Source organism: Emys orbicularis, chromosome 20, assembly GCF_028017835.1.
Source record: "Emys orbicularis isolate rEmyOrb1 chromosome 20, rEmyOrb1.hap1, whole genome shotgun sequence".
Taxonomy (NCBI): domain Eukaryota; kingdom Metazoa; phylum Chordata; order Testudines; family Emydidae; genus Emys; species Emys orbicularis.
In genome coordinates this window covers 6,022,587-6,038,756 of record NC_088702.1, presented here as the reverse complement: position 1 = coordinate 6,038,756, position 16,170 = coordinate 6,022,587, and the positions used below count along the sequence as shown (strand labels likewise).

General features: G+C 59.0%; 1 protein-coding gene across 1 annotated transcript in view; it reads left to right on the top strand.

The window, feature by feature from the left end:
• The first annotated feature begins 511 nt into the window (after positions 1–511).
• Positions 512–16,170, top strand: part of SV2A (synaptic vesicle glycoprotein 2A) — a 37,830-nt gene continuing 22,171 nt past the window's right edge. The window contains exons 1-2 of the mRNA XM_065420243.1: positions 512–1,100; positions 15,631–15,811. Of these exons, the coding sequence (XP_065276315.1) occupies positions 512–1,100; positions 15,631–15,811 (770 nt within the window). The remainder of the gene's footprint in view (positions 1,101–15,630; positions 15,812–16,170) is intronic.

Below are 16,170 nucleotides of genomic sequence, written 5' to 3'. Positions count from 1 at the left end.
TGGCAAACCATTGAAAAGCCTTGTCTGTAATTTTGCCTGTTGCGTTTTTGAGGTACTTCATTTGGCGTTAGGGCCTAGATATTGAATTGTTCCCCAGCCACGCGGTACAGACAGCAGCCTCCTCCACCGGGAAGTGGCTTTTGAGAGAGGGAGCATGGATGCCCTTTCCTACCTGATAACGCCCCCCTCTGTGTTTGTTCCCCCTCCCAGGACCGTCTCCATCTGCTGCCGCTCAAGGGAGACTCGCCCAATCGACCCGCCTGGCCACTCCGGCGTCTCAAGCTTGGATTAAGCGAATGGGTCGCGGTTCAGTGCCCTCGATCGGCCGCCGTTGGAAAGCTTGTGTGCGTGCTGAAGATTCCCACCGCTGCCCCCTGGCCTGAGGAGACGGGGAGGGGCCCTGCGTGCTCATCCAGGAAGACCCGCCCTCCCCCCCATCAAAGGCGGTTCCCATCCTCTTCTTCCTCACGCCAGTGAGATCTGAAGGCGGGGCGTCAGCAAGGGCAGAGCCATGGATGAGGGGTTCAGGGACCGCACGGCCTTCATCCGGGGGGCGAAGGACATTGCCAAGGAGGTGAAGAAGCATGCCACTAAGAAGGTGGGCAAGGGCGTGGACCGCGTGCAGGACGAATACACCAAGCGCTCCTACTCCCGTTTTGAGGAGGACGACGAGGAGGAGGATTACCAGCCCCAGGACGGCTACTACCGCGGCGAGTCGGCCAACGATGAGGAAGGGGCCTCCAGCGACGCCACCGAAGGGCACGACGAGGACGACGAGATCTACGAGGGCGAGTACCAGGGCATCCCCCGCAATGACTCCCTGAAGGCCGGGGACCAGCTGGCCGACAACCAGCAGGTGGTGAGCGAGTTCAGAGACTTCGAGGACCTGGAAGGGGACAAGAAGAAGGACAAGGAGGAGCTGGCCCAGCAGTACGAGCTCATCCTGCAGGAGTGCGGCCACGGGCGCTTCCAGTGGACGCTGTACTTTGTGCTGGGGCTGGCCCTCATGGCCGATGGCGTGGAGGTCTTCGTGGTGGGCTTTGTCCTCCCCAGCGCTGAGAAGGACATGTGCTTGTCAGACTCCAACAAAGGCATGCTGGGTAAGTCCTTGGGATGCCAGGAGGGAAGGGGGGGGGGACGCTGACCCTCGAAGGGGAAAGAGGCATTCTGGGGGATGGTGTTCCTGGAGGGAGCCTAGCAACCATAGGCCCGAAGCAGTGCATGCTGGGAAGGGGGGCAGGGAGATATAGGCACTCCCTTTGGCTTGGTGTGGAGTGGGGTCCTCGTGAGCTGAAAGTTCGTTTGGCAACCCCACCCCTCTTGGTGTCCTGCTCCCAAATGCACGTGGGAGTGCTCTGGTGTGGGTGACAGTCATTTTGAGTGTCTAGCACTCTCACGGATAGCGCATTGCCTGGTTCAAGCCATTTTTTGAGGGGGGGAGCCCCCCTTGCTACAAAGCCTTTCAGTTGGGTCCGCCCACCCCCACCCCACCTGCAAGGCTCGGGATTTAGTGTGCAGAGAGCCCCCTCCCTGCCCCCAAGCTCCTATGAGATTAGAGTAATTGGTGTGTGCGGTGGGATAGCGGATGGGGTTTTGCAGAAGCCCTGAGTTGCACTCCTGCCAAGGCCACAGTAAAAGGGGGAGGACGCTGCCCTGAGTGGGAGTTCAGATTATTCTCCCTTCTGGTCTCCCAGCTGGTGTGATGCAGCTCCGTACCATGCTGGTGGGAGCAAAAGTAGTAAAAGTGGCTCCCAGCCCCAGGCAGACCCCTGTTGGTTTAGGAGCACAGGTTGAACCCACCCTGGGTTGTACCGTTGCAGGGGGCACACAGGGCGTGGCCAGAATGGGATCCGGGCCCCAATCAGCCAGGCATGTCTGCGATTTTGTTTTTCTTTTGGCCCATGGCTGCAGGCCACCTTCGAAAGCTGGGAGAGGCTCAGTCAGCCTTCGCTGCCTCTCCCCTAGCACATGGCAACTGGGGTTTCTGCCCTGGCTGTGCTGTGTGAACAGAGGGTAGTCTTGCTCCACAGGGAGTCGGGCAATTTGCTTTCCCGGTGGGTGCACTCTGCCCTCCTCCCGCCCCTCCAATGGGGGTTTTTGGTTTTGGCTCATGTTATTTCTGCAGCAGCTCCTGTGTGTGTGCCTGAGGCATGCCACTGCTCTCTGGTGGATGGAATCGGATCTCCCAAGCTCTGTGTCATAGCCCCTGTACTGCTAACAGCTGATGGGGATTCTAAAGCAGCAGGGACCTGGCTTTTCGGGGTGGGAGGTTGAGTTTTATCTGCCCTGCGCCGTATTGAAATCCATCAAGTCCTTGGTAGTCCTGGATTTGGTTTGTCACGGCTCTTCACCTCTTTGTAGGAGAATCTCAAAGTGTCTTACAGGTCAGGCCCCATGATCCATCCCCTAAGGCTGGTCAATATCCTCCCCCTGGGAAGCAGCGAAGTGAAATGACTTGGGTCTCGCACACAGTTAGTCAGAGAGCTGGGAATAGGACCTAGGGGTCCTGACTCCCACAGGCTGCTGCTCTAACCACTAGACCTCGCCCTCCTCCCAAAACTGGGATTGGAACCCAGGAGTCCGGACTCTCAGCCCCTCCCCTGGCTTTGAGACGTGCACGCTCTGTCCTGAGTCCGTTGCGTGTCCCTGACTGTCCGGTCCCAGTGGCTAAAGGCCAGCAGCTCTCGGGGGTCTCCTCCCAACCCCTGCACGGCCATGAAGACGGCCTCTCGGGAACTAGCTGGCGCCTGGCTCTCTCCTGAGTGGGTCCCTGCGGCTTTGATTCCTGCTGAGTCAGTGCCGGCGCCCGCGTGACGGGAGCCCGGTGGGAAAGGCCGCTGCACCTGGGAGACGCAGGCCCAAGGAAGCTGGGGGGACAAGGGGGGAACCAATATCGGTAGCTTATGTATTTGGTCCAGCTTGGGAGGAACTGGAACCCATCCCCCTGCTTAAGTTGGGAGAGCCTACTCCATGGCCCACAGGCCTTCCTCACCATGCAGCCTGAGGAGTGAACGTCCCAGACAGAGCCAACAGCCCATCCCTGCAGCTCCTGAGCCCCCCCTGAGAGGCTGTTTCAGGGGACGCCCCTCCCTCTGAGCTGGGTATGGCAGCATCCTCGCCTGGACCAGGCCTTCGCGTTTGGGTTGTACGGAGGTGGCTAGCGGCTCTTTTGGGCCGTTGCTTTTCTCTTCAGCCCAGACTGAGATCCCAGATCTCCCTCCATGTCCATCCCTTTGGAGGGGGTGAGCGGGCTCCGTCCCCGGTTAGCACAGCCACCCTTGCTGCAGTCAGAGCTGCACCCGGGTTGCCACCTCCTCTGGGGGATGGGGGCGTTGCCTTCCCAGCGCAGGCAGGCAGGGATCCGCGGTGGGCAGCGCTGCTGTAACCTAGGAGCTAGGAGCGGAAGCCCCGTGACCCCTAGGGAAGGGTTCTGCGTAGGTCCCTGGGGGACTAAGGCTGTGCCGTGCCAGTGGCTGACGCTGTCCCTCCAGAATCTCAAATGCCGAGTCAATGAACTGAGCCTCCCCAGGAGATGGGCCTGCATCGTTATCCCTGCTTTACACATGGGGAAACCGAGGCAGATACTGGGGCGGTGACTTGCCCTAGGTCACCCAGCAAATTGGTGAAGGAGCTGGGAGTAGAAGCCAGGAATCCTGACACCCAGTCCTCTGCGGTAACCACTTGCCCCTACTCCCCTTCGAGAGCTTGGAACAGAACCCCAGAGCCAACCGTCTATGGCGAAGGAGCAGTGGGAACTGTGAGGGCAGGGCCCTGTCTGACCCTAATCACCATAGTGTATCAGTACCTGAGTCATGAAAGGACTGGTCCTCCCAACCCCCTGTGAGCTAGGGCAGTGCTGTTAAGCCCTACAGTTACAGGTGGGGAAACTGAGGCACAGAGCAGCAAGTGACTTGCCCAAGGTCACGCAGCAAGTTCCTGGCAGAGCCGGGACTTGAATGCGGGTCTCCTGAGCCCCCGGCTGGTGCCCTAACCAGTAGGCCAGCCTTCCTCTTGAGCTGCCCTGCTGCCTGATATGCTGTCCTTTGCTGCCTCCCAGCTTCCTATGTTGGCCCTGGCTGTAAGGAAGGCTCCAGGCTGGCTTGGGAGGCGGGGGGCAGCCTGGGTGGGGGATGCTGTTCCATACAGGCCCGGTCAGTAGCCGCCTCTCCCTAGTGAGTGGCAGAGCACTGGCCGAGGGAGGAAGCGCTGTTGGGTGGGTGTGATGGCCGGGGTGTAGTGAGACAGCAGAGCTTTAAATAAAGTGCTGCTTCCCCTCCGGAGTGTTACAGCCAGTGAAGCAGAGCGTGGGCTGGAGCCCGGGGTGCGCTGGGCGAGGGAGTTCTCTTTCCTTTAAGTCTAGGTTCAATAACTAGGGAAGGATTCATCCCTCTCGCTTCCTTTGAGAGCGGGCTGCGAGAGGGAGCGTGGTCTAGTGGGGAGAGCAGGAAGGGACCAGGAACCCCAGGACTCTGGGTTCTAGTCTCCGCTCTGGGCGGGCAGTGGTGTCTAGTGGTTAGAGTCAGGGGCCTAGTGGTAGAGTGAGGGGCCTGGGTGCCCCATAGTCCCTCCCAACCTGCAGCCCCCTGCTATCCCAGCCCTGGGCTCCCCCACTATAGCTCTGCTGATGCCTCTCAATCCCAGTTTACGGTGCTATTCCAGCCCCGGGCTTCCCCCAGCTCTGCCCATGCCTTTCCATCCCAACCCACGTAGGAGAAATCCCAGGTGGACTGTGAGGTACGCCCATATCGATATCCTGATGCCCCAGCCTTGTCCTGCGAGGGATGAGAGTGGACTGCAGTCTTTATGGCCCTTTTTTCGTTTTTCTTTTCTGGTGCCCGTAGCTGGGATTTGTAGCCAGGTCTCTGGAGGCTGCGGCCCTCACCCATGGCACCTGTCAGCTCCTGCCCCCTCTTTCATTTTTAAGTTCTGTTTGACTCCAGTAGTTGAGCCAGGCCAATGACCAGGCGAGTAGTTGGTGAGATGAGGCGCTGCTCTGTGGAGCGTCAGGAGGACTCTTGCAAGTCAAACTGCGGTTAGAGCCTGGGTCTGGACGGTAGGATTGCAGGCTTGTATTCTGCAAGGGGAATGGGATCTAGGGGGGAGAGCAGGGTTATTTGGGGAGTCAGGACTCCTGGGTTCTGTTCCTGGCTGCGCTAGTATTTCTCCTAAAAGATCTGCTCTCGGAATGATTTTGGAGCAGCTCCCTGGCCTGTGATACAGGAGATCAGACTAGGGGGGGAAACTGAGGCGCAGAGAGGCCAAGCTCTGTAGGATTTGCTCAGCGGTTGGGACGTAGACCAGACCTCTCGTGTCCCCCAACAGGCCTGTAGCCCAGGTGGGATTCGCACCCGGATTGCTTGAATTGCAGGCGAATGATTTCTCCGTCAGGCCACACTGCTTTCCTCACCTGACTCTGTCTCCCGGATGGATAATTGTGAGGCTAATGACAGCAAAGGGCTCAGGCAAGCGCCTCGCTTGGTAGAACCCAGCTGGAAATGGGGGGCGGGGAGCTGGATTTGTAGCCAGGGGTGGCTTGTGCTCTGAAATCCCTTTGGATGCTGCAGTGGGCGAGAGCTCCCGGCCGGCAGTGACAGTCGGTGACTCACCCCCTGCGTCGTCCTCCTCCTCCCTCTGCCGTCCTCGAACACCGGCATAATTTAGCCAATGTGAACGGCCCCCCAGCTTATCTCCCTGCACCACTGACAGCCCCTCCAGACCTCGGCACTGCCGCAAAGGGCTTAGTGGGAATTAATTCCAAATGAAAGCAAGCAGGAGGAAATCTTGCCTGAGCGGCTGCAGAGAAGAGGAGTGAAGGGGTGGGGCTGCTATAATTGGGGGGGGGGCAGGAGTCTGGGAACCCGGGGAAGGCCCAGAGCAGCCTGGATTTCAAGCGAGTTTTGTGCTAGAGGAAGGCACCGGATTGACGCCCCCGGCATGCGGCGATTTGAGCAGGTGCAGGCCGCACTGCGGCAAAGCTTGCTCCCCCGCCCACCTCGAGCACTGCCCGTCACAGCCCTGAGCGGGAGCTACCCCCCCTTGAAAGAGCCGTGGAGATGGGGAAGGGAGCCCCCCCTCCCACTTGTGGGGCGCTCAGTCTCCACGGCCCTTTCAATCCTTGGCCTGTCTGTGGAGTCCGTCCGCCCAGGGGCTGTGAGCGGGGCACCTCCCTGTCCTGCTAGGAACTAGACTGAGCCCCAGCAAACTCGTCGCATGCAGGTGTCACCAGACGACAGCCACGCCCGGGCCTGAGTGTGAAAAGCGCCTTCGCCCCAGCTCCCTGGCCCAGACCCCAGGAACTGCTTGGTCGCTGCTTGGCGTGGCCCTCTGCAGCTTCCCCTCTGGAGATCTCCAGCTGCAAGAGCTGTTGCTGGCCCCGTGCATAGGGCAGGGCAGGAGTGCGCGTGCATGGGGATGCGTGCAAGACGAGACATGGGCAGGGGATGGGGTGTGCAGGATGAGCACAGGTGGAGGGATAAGCAGGGGGAGGGCGTGTGTGTGTGTGCTAGGGGCCACGTGTGTGCAGGGGAAACATGCGTGTGTCTGTGTGGAACCACGAGGCAGCGCCCAGCTGTGCGGGAGGCTGGTTCCCGTTCGCGTTTGCTTAGCGGCCGGCCCGGCCCCTTGCGTTGCCCCTCCCAGCGCTTTAGGGGGACAGTCACTTGCACTGACGGGATCTGGGCTGTGGAGCGGTTCATCGGGGAAGCTCCTCGTCCTGCCCTGTGCTCCCCATCCCCAGAGGACTCCGGCCCTTTCGTTGAACTCCCGCTGGCGGGGCCCGGCATGAACTCTGGAAGGACCCTGCCTGGCAGCAGTTGCCAGGAATGTCTAGCTGCTAATTCAGTGCTTGGATTTGCTTGGGCTTCTCTCCGTGGTCCCCCTCCCAGAGTTGGGAATAGAACCCAGGAGTCCTGACTCCCAGCCCCCCTGCTTTAGCCACTAGACCCAACTCCCCTCCCACCACTGGACTAAAAAACCCAGGAGTCCTGGCTCCCAGCCCCCCTGCTTTAGCCCCTCCCAGAGCTGGGAATAGAACCCAGGAGTCCAGTCTACCCCCTGCCTCTCGGTGTAGCTCACCCCAGGACTAATAACTACAGTTCCCGCCCCACCCATGGTTCCCAGGACATGTGTTCTGAATTGGCTGATAACAGCCCCAGTCCTGGCCCGCGCCTGGCTGTCTGCGGATCCTGAGGACTAATTCCTTAGGCTTCAGAGTCTCTCCCTTTGATAAGCCACCGCCCGTAACCCTGAGCCTGCCAGCCCCCTCATCGGCTCCTCTCTCCCCCAGCACCCTTAGCAGCAGCCCGAGCATTTCCTTCCCGAACTTCGCATGCGCTGCACATCTCATTACGGGGGAGGCTGGCTTTATTCTCTGCCTCCCTCGCTGGCCCTGCAGGCTTCCCGGAAAAGGCCCATCTCTCATGCCCCCCCAGTCCAGCCACCTTTCCGAAGCATGTGCCTTGTGCTCGGATGAAAGGGCCTGTGGCAGGGGCGCGGTCAGGACTCTGCCTGTCTTCTGAGCATGGGGGGAGGCGGGGAGCTGTTTCTGCAAAGGGTCAGATCAACTCCACTTCCACCATCGCTCTTGGAGCCTGTGCGCAGGGGGATATGTGGCTCTGGTTGAACATGCTCGGGGGGGCGGGTAGCTGCAAACACTCTGCTTGGAAACCGTTCTGCTTCTAACTCACGTTTTCCCCGCGTGTCTCCCTCCTCTCCTCGCTTTACTGGATGTACCCCAGTAGTCTGCAGGAACGGTTACCCCGTAGCCCCAAGCGCGGCCGAGGTGGCTGGGGGCATTACTGGAGAACAGTGTAGTGTTTGTCTTTAGGGAGGCTGTGCCTAAAAAGAACCATGAGTGGTTTGTTCCTCCCCCGCCATGGCTGAGCCCCCAATTCTGGTGGGCTTTGGGGGGCACCTCTGTCGGTGTCGAAGAGCTCCTCCGTGCCAGCTGCAGGGCAGAGCGGTGCTGGGATGTCACGCTGCGGCGCTTGACAGTGCCGAATTCAAACGTAAACGTGACCGATAAAGCCATTGGGTTTGTTACCGTGCCGCGCTTCCGGGGCGCGGAGGACAGGGCCTCCTGCAGACCGGCGATCTCTCTTGTAAGCCCCGCAGAGCTGGCTGGTTCTGTGCCTGGGTCCCACCTGGGGCCGTGCTCTTGGCAGCTGTTGTGAGCTCAGCCGGATTAAGTGGCATCGGAATCTGGTTGGGAGACTTCCAACGGGGCGACTTGACCCTGGTGCCCTTCCCTTTGAAGCCACGGCCTGGACAAGGCGGTGCCAGGGGCACTATGGTCACACGAGGCTTTACCCCAGTGCAAGTAGGGAAGCCAGGACTCTGAACAGCTGCCTTGCGCTTAAAGGCTCCAAGCTTTGGAAGGGAAGGGTCAGAGGAAACGGAGCTGGAGAAAGGGGAGCCCCCTGCAATACACAGCAGGAATCCAGGATGGGCGGGAGTTTGGAGCTGGGTTGGTGGAGGAGCCAGGGGGCGAGAAGGACGAATCTGCCTATTCAGCCCTTGGCTGCTCCTGGTTTGGGTCCTCCAGGAGGCGCGAGGCGGCTGTTGGAAACCAGAGTGGGGGCTTGTGTCCCCTGCCAGTGCTCAGTGCAGCACGCAGGGCGATGGGGATCCAGCGGCAGGTCAAACTACCGAGCCCGGGTGCTGCGAAGGACTGAGCCCCGGGGGAACCTGTGACGCGAGGGGGCAGTCGGGTGGCACCTTGCACACTGGGCGGGGCATGTGGCCGCGTTGCAAGCTTATTGGAGGCTATGCAGGGCAATGCAGCTGGGTTTCCCTGGCATGAAGGGGGAGATGGGCCTCATGCGCCTTGCTCTGGTTGGCATGTGTATTCTGCTGTGGGAGCTGGGCCCCATCAGCCTGGGGACTTCCAGGTGGATCTGGCCACTGGGAGCGATACGCTGCTTCCAATCAGCAGGTGGGGTGGGGGGAGGACAGACCCCAGGGCCAGTGGTGGAGGAGCCAGATGGGGTATAAGTGGGATGCAGCAACGGGGAGTGGAGAGAAGCCATCTCTGGATCCTGCTGCTGGAGGGAAAGGGTGGCTGAGAGGGGACAGTCCCCGTGTCCCATTCCCATCCCCTGTGCCAGCTGTTTGATTATTTAGCATTGTGGTAGCATCTAGGAGCCACAAGCATGGATCCCTATTGTGTGGGGTGCTGTATGGGCCCTGGGCTGGGACCCCCCTCCAGTGCGGGGTGCTGTACTGGCTGTGGCCTGCGGCCCCTCCCCGTGCAGGGTGCTGTACGGGCCATGGGCTGGGACACTCCACTCCCCCGACTTCCGGGGCACTGTACAGGCACATAACAAAGAGCTGGGCCCTACCCCAAAGAGCTAACAATCTAAGATGGGAGATTTGCTCCTGGGCTGCAAGAGCCAAGACCTGGCAGCATGGGCACCGAAGGCTGCTCCCGAAGGAAACAAACCATGCCCGGGCGGACGAGCACAACCTCTTCCTTTAGGGTTGAATTGAGGGGCAATCTCTGCTCTCCCTGTGTGTCCCCCCCCAGCCCTGGATTCAATGGGATGGCGCCTGGGTGGAGGAAAGTTTCTGGCTGGATTAAGTGGGAGGGTGGGAGCAGACTGGACAACCCGCTGGAAAATGCCCCCTACGGGAACAATCCTGCACCAGCCTCGAGGTTCCGCCCGGTCGTTCCATCTCTAACGTCCCTGGCCCTGATTCGCAGGGTACGTCTGTGCTGCAGTCATGGGGTGTGGTCTGCGCCAGCTTCCCTCTCGCCAGCCTGAGTATCCATCGCTGTGTAACCACAGCAGCGTGGCCTTCAGTTCCAGCCCGCCCCTGTACCCTGGTTCCTTCCTCGGAGGGCTAGCCTAGGCTGCAGCCTGTGCTGCTGCAGCTTCACTGCTAGTGGTACCCGAGCCAGCTAGATCAGAGCTCCCGCCTCTGCTGTGTGGACGGACCCCTAGTCACACTCCGGCAGCACAAAGGGGGTGGAAACAGCCCTCTGAGAATCCCACCCCCATGCAAAGGCCTTCCCAGCTGGTGCAGAGCTAACATACGGGCCTTGCACCCACCCTGTTCCCAGCCCCCGGCATGGGGGTGGATTAGGGGCGTGGCTAGAGAGCACTGCACTATGGGTAGCCTTTTGATTCCTATGGGAATCAGAATGTGAGTTAGAGCAGCCCCGAGGCTGCTGTAATTTACACCAGGGTTGGACAGAAGCTTGCCTGACCCCAGAATAGGGGGGGTGGGTAAAGGGGCTTAGGAGCGCTCTTACCTCCCTGCCCCAAGTGTAGGAAGGGCGTGACTATTAATCAGGCACCCTGGTTCCAAAGCCAGCTGTAGGCTCGATCGCTTGAGGAATATGGTTCTTCCTGGCTCCATTTGGAAATGTAGATGCCCCCTTGCCACATGTGCCCCCTTCCCTGAACCCCCCCCCCCAATCTGTCCAGAAGAAAATGGTTGTGGCTTTTTGCTCTTCCATGAGGCCTGTCACCTTGTATCACGCTGACGCATGGCCCTGTGACTGCAGCTCAAATCGAAATGAAAGGCAGGATAAAAATAGCTGCGTCTCCTCTGCGTGCGCTCTGCCTCCCGGCACTCCACTGCTTTGCTGTGGTGGCAGGCTTCCCACCCCGCCAATAAGCCAGTTCTTCCAGCCCAGGAGCCCATCTGGACTTTGTCTCTTAGTTTTGCTAGTCAGGGCTGGTTTATGATTTCTCATTGGGCAATTTCTCCCCTGTGTTTTAAGTGGATTCAGCACTGGCGAAAGGGCTGGATTGACCGCCCCGCAGACCAGCGCCTCCTATGCACGCAACTAGGATAGGCATCGGGGTGAGCTTCCCCTAAATACAGCCCGTCACGGCCATGCCCCAACCCTGCCCTGCAGGGTTCACCTTCTGGGCCTGTGCAGTCCCGGTGGGGACCCAGTCTTCCAGCTGGAGCCACCAGCTGCTGCGTGGACTGGAGAAGGATCAAGGCGTCACAGACCCTGTTTTAAGGCGCAGTCTTTAGGGTAGGGCATGGGTGCCTGTGCTGAAGTTGGCGGGCTTTGTACAGGTTTCCCATTGATTCTCAGGAGCAGGATTAGTGTGGAGGGACGTGGGGTGTGGACAGCTCAAGCTTGTACTTATCCCTCTGGTGTCTGCAGACATCGAGAGCGCCTGCATTATGTCCCGGCACCGGTTTGGTCCAGCGAGCAGCCGCCTCATTCTCCCCATGAATACACTGGTGTAAAACGGGAGTCGGGGGAGGTGCAGGAGTCTTTCCCTCATCGCTCTGTTGACTGGTCCTGCAATCCAATCCTTGAGCCCAGACAGACCCTTCCTCGGACCTGCCTGCATGGATCGATTGCAGGGTTGGGGCCATAGCTTGGGGTTCCCTTTTGGGATGAAAGCCCCTCTGGAAACGTCAGGGAGTCCAGACTGGGTCAGTTCTGTTGGACGTGTCGATTTTCAGGCGAGAAGGGACCGTTCTGATCATCTCGTCTGCCCTCCTGCACAGCCCAGCCTGGAGAATCTCCCCTAGCGATTCCTGCATGGAGCCCATAACTTCTGGTTGAGCTAGGATGTGTCTCTGAGAAAGAGGTGGCCAATCTGGAAGGATGTTGGGAGCTTGGAAAGGGTTCAGAGAAGAGCCACAAAAGTGATTAAAGGATTAGAAAACCTGCTGGAAGCTAAAGGTAGACAAATTCAGACTGGAAATAAGGTGTAAGTTTTTAACAGCCAGAGTAATTAACTCACCCAGGGTTGCGGTGGATTCTCCATCACGGGCAATTTTAAAATCCAGATGGGATGTTTTTCTACGAGACCTGCTCTAGGAATTATTTTGGAGCAATTCTCTGGCCTGGGTTATCCAGGAGGTCAGGTTAGATGATCAACAATGGTCCCTTCTGGCCTTACATCTATGAATGTAAAGACTCAAGTGATTGAGAATCCCCTACGTCCCTAGGTGCGGTGTTCCCAGGGTTCAGACCCCTCACTGTTGCAAAATTTGTACCTTATTTCTAGTCTGAATTTATCTAGCTTCAGGCCATGTCTACACTATAGGGACTATCCTGGCACAGCTACGGTGCCCTACTATGTTGGCATAACCCCATAGAGTAGACCCAGCCTGAAGCAATGGAAGGGGTTTTTCCATTGGTGTAGGAACACCACCTCCTTGACCAATGGCAGCTAAGTCAATGGAAGCATTCATCCGTTGCCCTAGCTGCGTCTACACTGGGGATTAGCAGATTTATTTGGGCATAAGTTTTTTACCCACGAAAACTTATGCCCAAATAAATCTGTTAGTCTTTAAGGTGCCACCGGACTCCTCGTTGTTTTTGTGGATACAGACTAACACGGCTACCTCCTGATACTGGGGATTAGGTCAATAGTGCAGACACCAGGACTGGATCCAGCATCCAGCAGCTCTGTGCAGAGAACTGATCTGCAGTGTCTGAAACTGAAAAACTGGGCGGGGGGGGGGGGGGGGGGGGGGAATAGTGAATGACAATTCTTCAGATTATTTTTTTGGAACGAAACGATCCGTTTAACTCATTTTGGGTTGGTTTTTGGTTCTTTAACCTTTTTTTTTAAAACTAAAATTGAAGTAAAATTTGAAATGGAAAATGGTTTTGAATTGAAAAATTGAAAAGTTTTGCTTAAAAAATGTGGAAATGAAACATTTCAAAATTGGGGGGGGGGATTTTGTGGGGGGGGCAGGGTTGACTGAAACAATTCAACGAATTTTGATACAAATTCGCAAAATGTTTTGGTCAACAAAAAATCTGCATTTTTTTCCATCCTGAAACGATTTCAGACGGAAAATGTTGCCCAGGGCTAGTATCAGCTGACGGTCTCACCAAGGCCTTATACAACGGTGATAACACATCTCTGCTTTTGCTGAGTATTCTCCACCTTATCCATCCAAGGACTGCATTTCCCCGCCTGCCACCAGCCTTGGGTTTTTCCTGTTTCGTGGGTGGGTTTATGACTATAGCCTGGAATTCAGACATTGTAAAGTTGTTACACCAGCTTGAGTGATTTATTGCTAATATTAGTCCGGTGTTACCTCATTGTTTTGCCTCCAACTGGTGTCTCTTGCCTTATACTTAGAGTGCGAGCTCCTTGGGGGCAGGGACTGTCTCTTTGTTCTGGGTTTGTACAGCACCTAGCACCTGAGGGGCCTGGCCCACGGCTGGGGCTCCTGGGCGCAGCCATGATACAAGACAATTAACGCTGACTGTCCCGAGGGGCTTGGAGAGTCCATTTTGCGGCTGGAAAATTGGTTTTGCCCTTGTGCCCTTTGGTCAGGGAATTGACTTGGCGAAAGTCACCCAGCGGGTCAGCAGCAGAGCCAGGAATAGGACGCAGGCCAGCGCCCTCCCCAGGACCCCACGCAGGCTCCGTAGTTGCCTTCAGCCAGCTGTCTGGGCGCTGCCTTGGTGATAGGTGGCTCGTTCCACAGGAGCAGCCAGTGCTTAATTTGGGCCAGGGCCGGCACCTCTGGGCTTGGCAGTTCCTAGCCCCGGCGCCTCTGGGCTTGGCAGTTCCTAGCCCCGGCACCTCTAGGCTTGGCGGTTCCTAGCCCCGGCGCCTCTGGGCCCAGGGCCGGCGCTTCCATTTAGGTGACCTAGGCGGTCGCCTAGGACAGCAGGATTTGGGGGGCGGCATTTTGCCACCCTTGGTGGCAATTCTGCGGCGGGGGGTCCTTCCGTGCTCCGGGTCTTCGGCGGCAATTCTGCGGCGGGTCCTTCACTCGCTCCGGGACCCGCTGCCGAAGTGCCTCGAAGACCGGGAGCGCCGAAGGACCCCCCCGCCTAAGGGCGGCAAAAACCCTGGCGCCGCTCCTGTCTGGGCCTGCTGCATCAGTTAGGAATGTAAAAAAAATGGCTTGATTTTCATTACAAGTTAAGGCCTGGGAGCAGGTGCCTGGCCCCTGTGGGGGTGTGAGTGATTCCAGGCCGTGAGAACTGAGGGGTACGTCACTGGAGGGAGAATCTGGGCTCTGGCTGGCCACGGGCAGTGACCGGGCAAGCGGCAGCCACGAGCACTTGCCATGTGTCCGCCTTGGAGAGCCATCCCCTGGATTGAACAGGCAGGATTTGGCGAGAACTCCCCTACCATGGTGCAGCCGCGGCATCTCCTGAAAGTGACGTGAAGGGCACAGGGGCCGGGAGAGCCTGCCAGCCTCCAGGGAGGAGTGACTCAGCGTGTGTGTGTGGGGGGGGGGGGGGGGGGTTCGTCCTTGTCTCAGACCGCTCACGGGGAGAAGAGCTGGGCACGACGCAGATGAGGGTCTGGCCTGTGTAGGCGGGATGATGTTTCTCTCCCCCGGGCTAGGCTGACAAGCCCGGGCGGCTGCGGGGGCCGAGTTAGCCCTCTCGGCTTTAGCTGCCCGATGGGCCGTGAAATCCCCGGGACGAGGGATCAGGATCGTGCTAATCACGCAGGTCGACAGCTGCCGTCGCCAGGGTGCGAACGTGCCGCTTTGGAGTCCCCCCCCCCACGCTCTGCCACGTCAGGATCGGAGGCTGGGGGTGAAGGGATTCGTTTCCCCTCCGTACTGATGCGATCGGCGGCTCAGAGCTGCACTGCGACACAACTGGCCCCCCCTGCACCCCCATCTCCCCCTGTGCTCACCCTACCCTGCAACATTACAGAGACACCCCACTGCACCCCTGTGCTCTGCCCCCTAACTCAACCCTGCAGCATCACAGGAACCTCCCCACATCTCCATCTGTGCTCAACCCCGCCCCCCCTGCTCATCTCAGCCCTGAAGCGTGACATCGTGTCCTCTGCTCCTCCATTGCCCCCTGGGCCCGGACCCCACCAGCTCAGTTCTGCAGCATGAAACAGTCCCCTCTGCGCCCCCTGTTTCCCCTTGTGCTCTGCCCCCCAGCTCAGCTGTACCCCATAGCACATCTCTCCCCATTTCCCCCTTCCCATCCCCCGCCATGCCCTGCTCCCAGCTACAGCTGCCCGCCTGGCTCACAGTGCCCCGTGCGGCACAGGGCTGCCCCTCGTACCAGTCCCGTTAGCCAGGGCTCCCCTCGCGCCCCCATCCCCCAGCGGAAGAGAAGTGCAGCAAGAAATTAGCCACGGGTTGCTGGGACAACTTGGGAGATCACAGCACTTGCTGGCAGGGCAGGCGGGGCGGGAGTGGGTGGGAGTGGGGGCGCTGGGAGCCGCACAGAGCCACCAGCCAGAAGAGTGATGGGCCGCCCGCTATGGGAGGGAGGGATCTTCATCTCCTATGAGCTCCTAATTCGTTGGGTTTGGGGTTCAGACACAGCATGGGCGGCAGGACTGCTGGGTTCTCTCCCAAGCTCTGGGAGGGGAGTGGGGTCTAGTGGTTAGAGCAGGGAGGCTGGCCGCCAGGACTCCTGGGTTCTCTCCCCAGCTCTGGGAGGGGAGTGGGGTCTCGTGCATAGAGCACGGGGTTGAGTGTGGAACCCAGGAGTCCTGACTCTTCTTCCCCCTGTTCTAACTGCCTGCCTCCTAAAAGTTGTTGCGCTACCCGCCTGCCGCGCTCCACCCCAGCACCTGCTGCTTGGCGTTGGTGGCCGCACGGCCCCTGCATGGACATGCTCTGCTGAGCCCCGAGGCGAGGGAGCTCCAGGGCTGTGCGCTACTGCTGACTGGTGCCACTCTGTTTGCTGTGTCCCTCCAGGCCTCATCGTCTACCTGGGCATGATGGTGGGAGCGTTCCTGTGGGGCGGCCTGGCGGATCGGATCGGCCGGAAGCAGTGCCTCCTTATCTCCCTCTCGGTCAACAGTGTCTTCGCCTTCTTCTCCTCTTTCGTGCAAGGTTACGGCACCTTCCTCTTCTGCAGGCTGCTCTCCGGAGTGGGGTAAGGGAGGCCCGCCAGGAGCCAGCCCGTTGGATGCTCTGCTGGGAGGGTGGTGTATTCACGCCTCGGATGGGATCCGGTCCCCGAGGGGGCCAAGGGGAAGGTCCACCTCTGGCCGTGTCATGGCTGGTGGATCGAAACTGATCCTGAGCCATTTCCAGTCTCCGTGCACCATGTTTGCAGGTGGGGTGGAAAACCCGTTCCCCGGAGCTTTTAGAGCCACTGAGGTCTGCTCTGGGCCAGGTCAGAACTGGGATGGTCTAGTCTGGGATGCTGGGTGAGCGGTGGTATCCGAAGAGAAGAAGCTAGGTAGACCTGCGGTCGGAACTGCTACACGAGAGGCGGTCGGGAGGCCATAG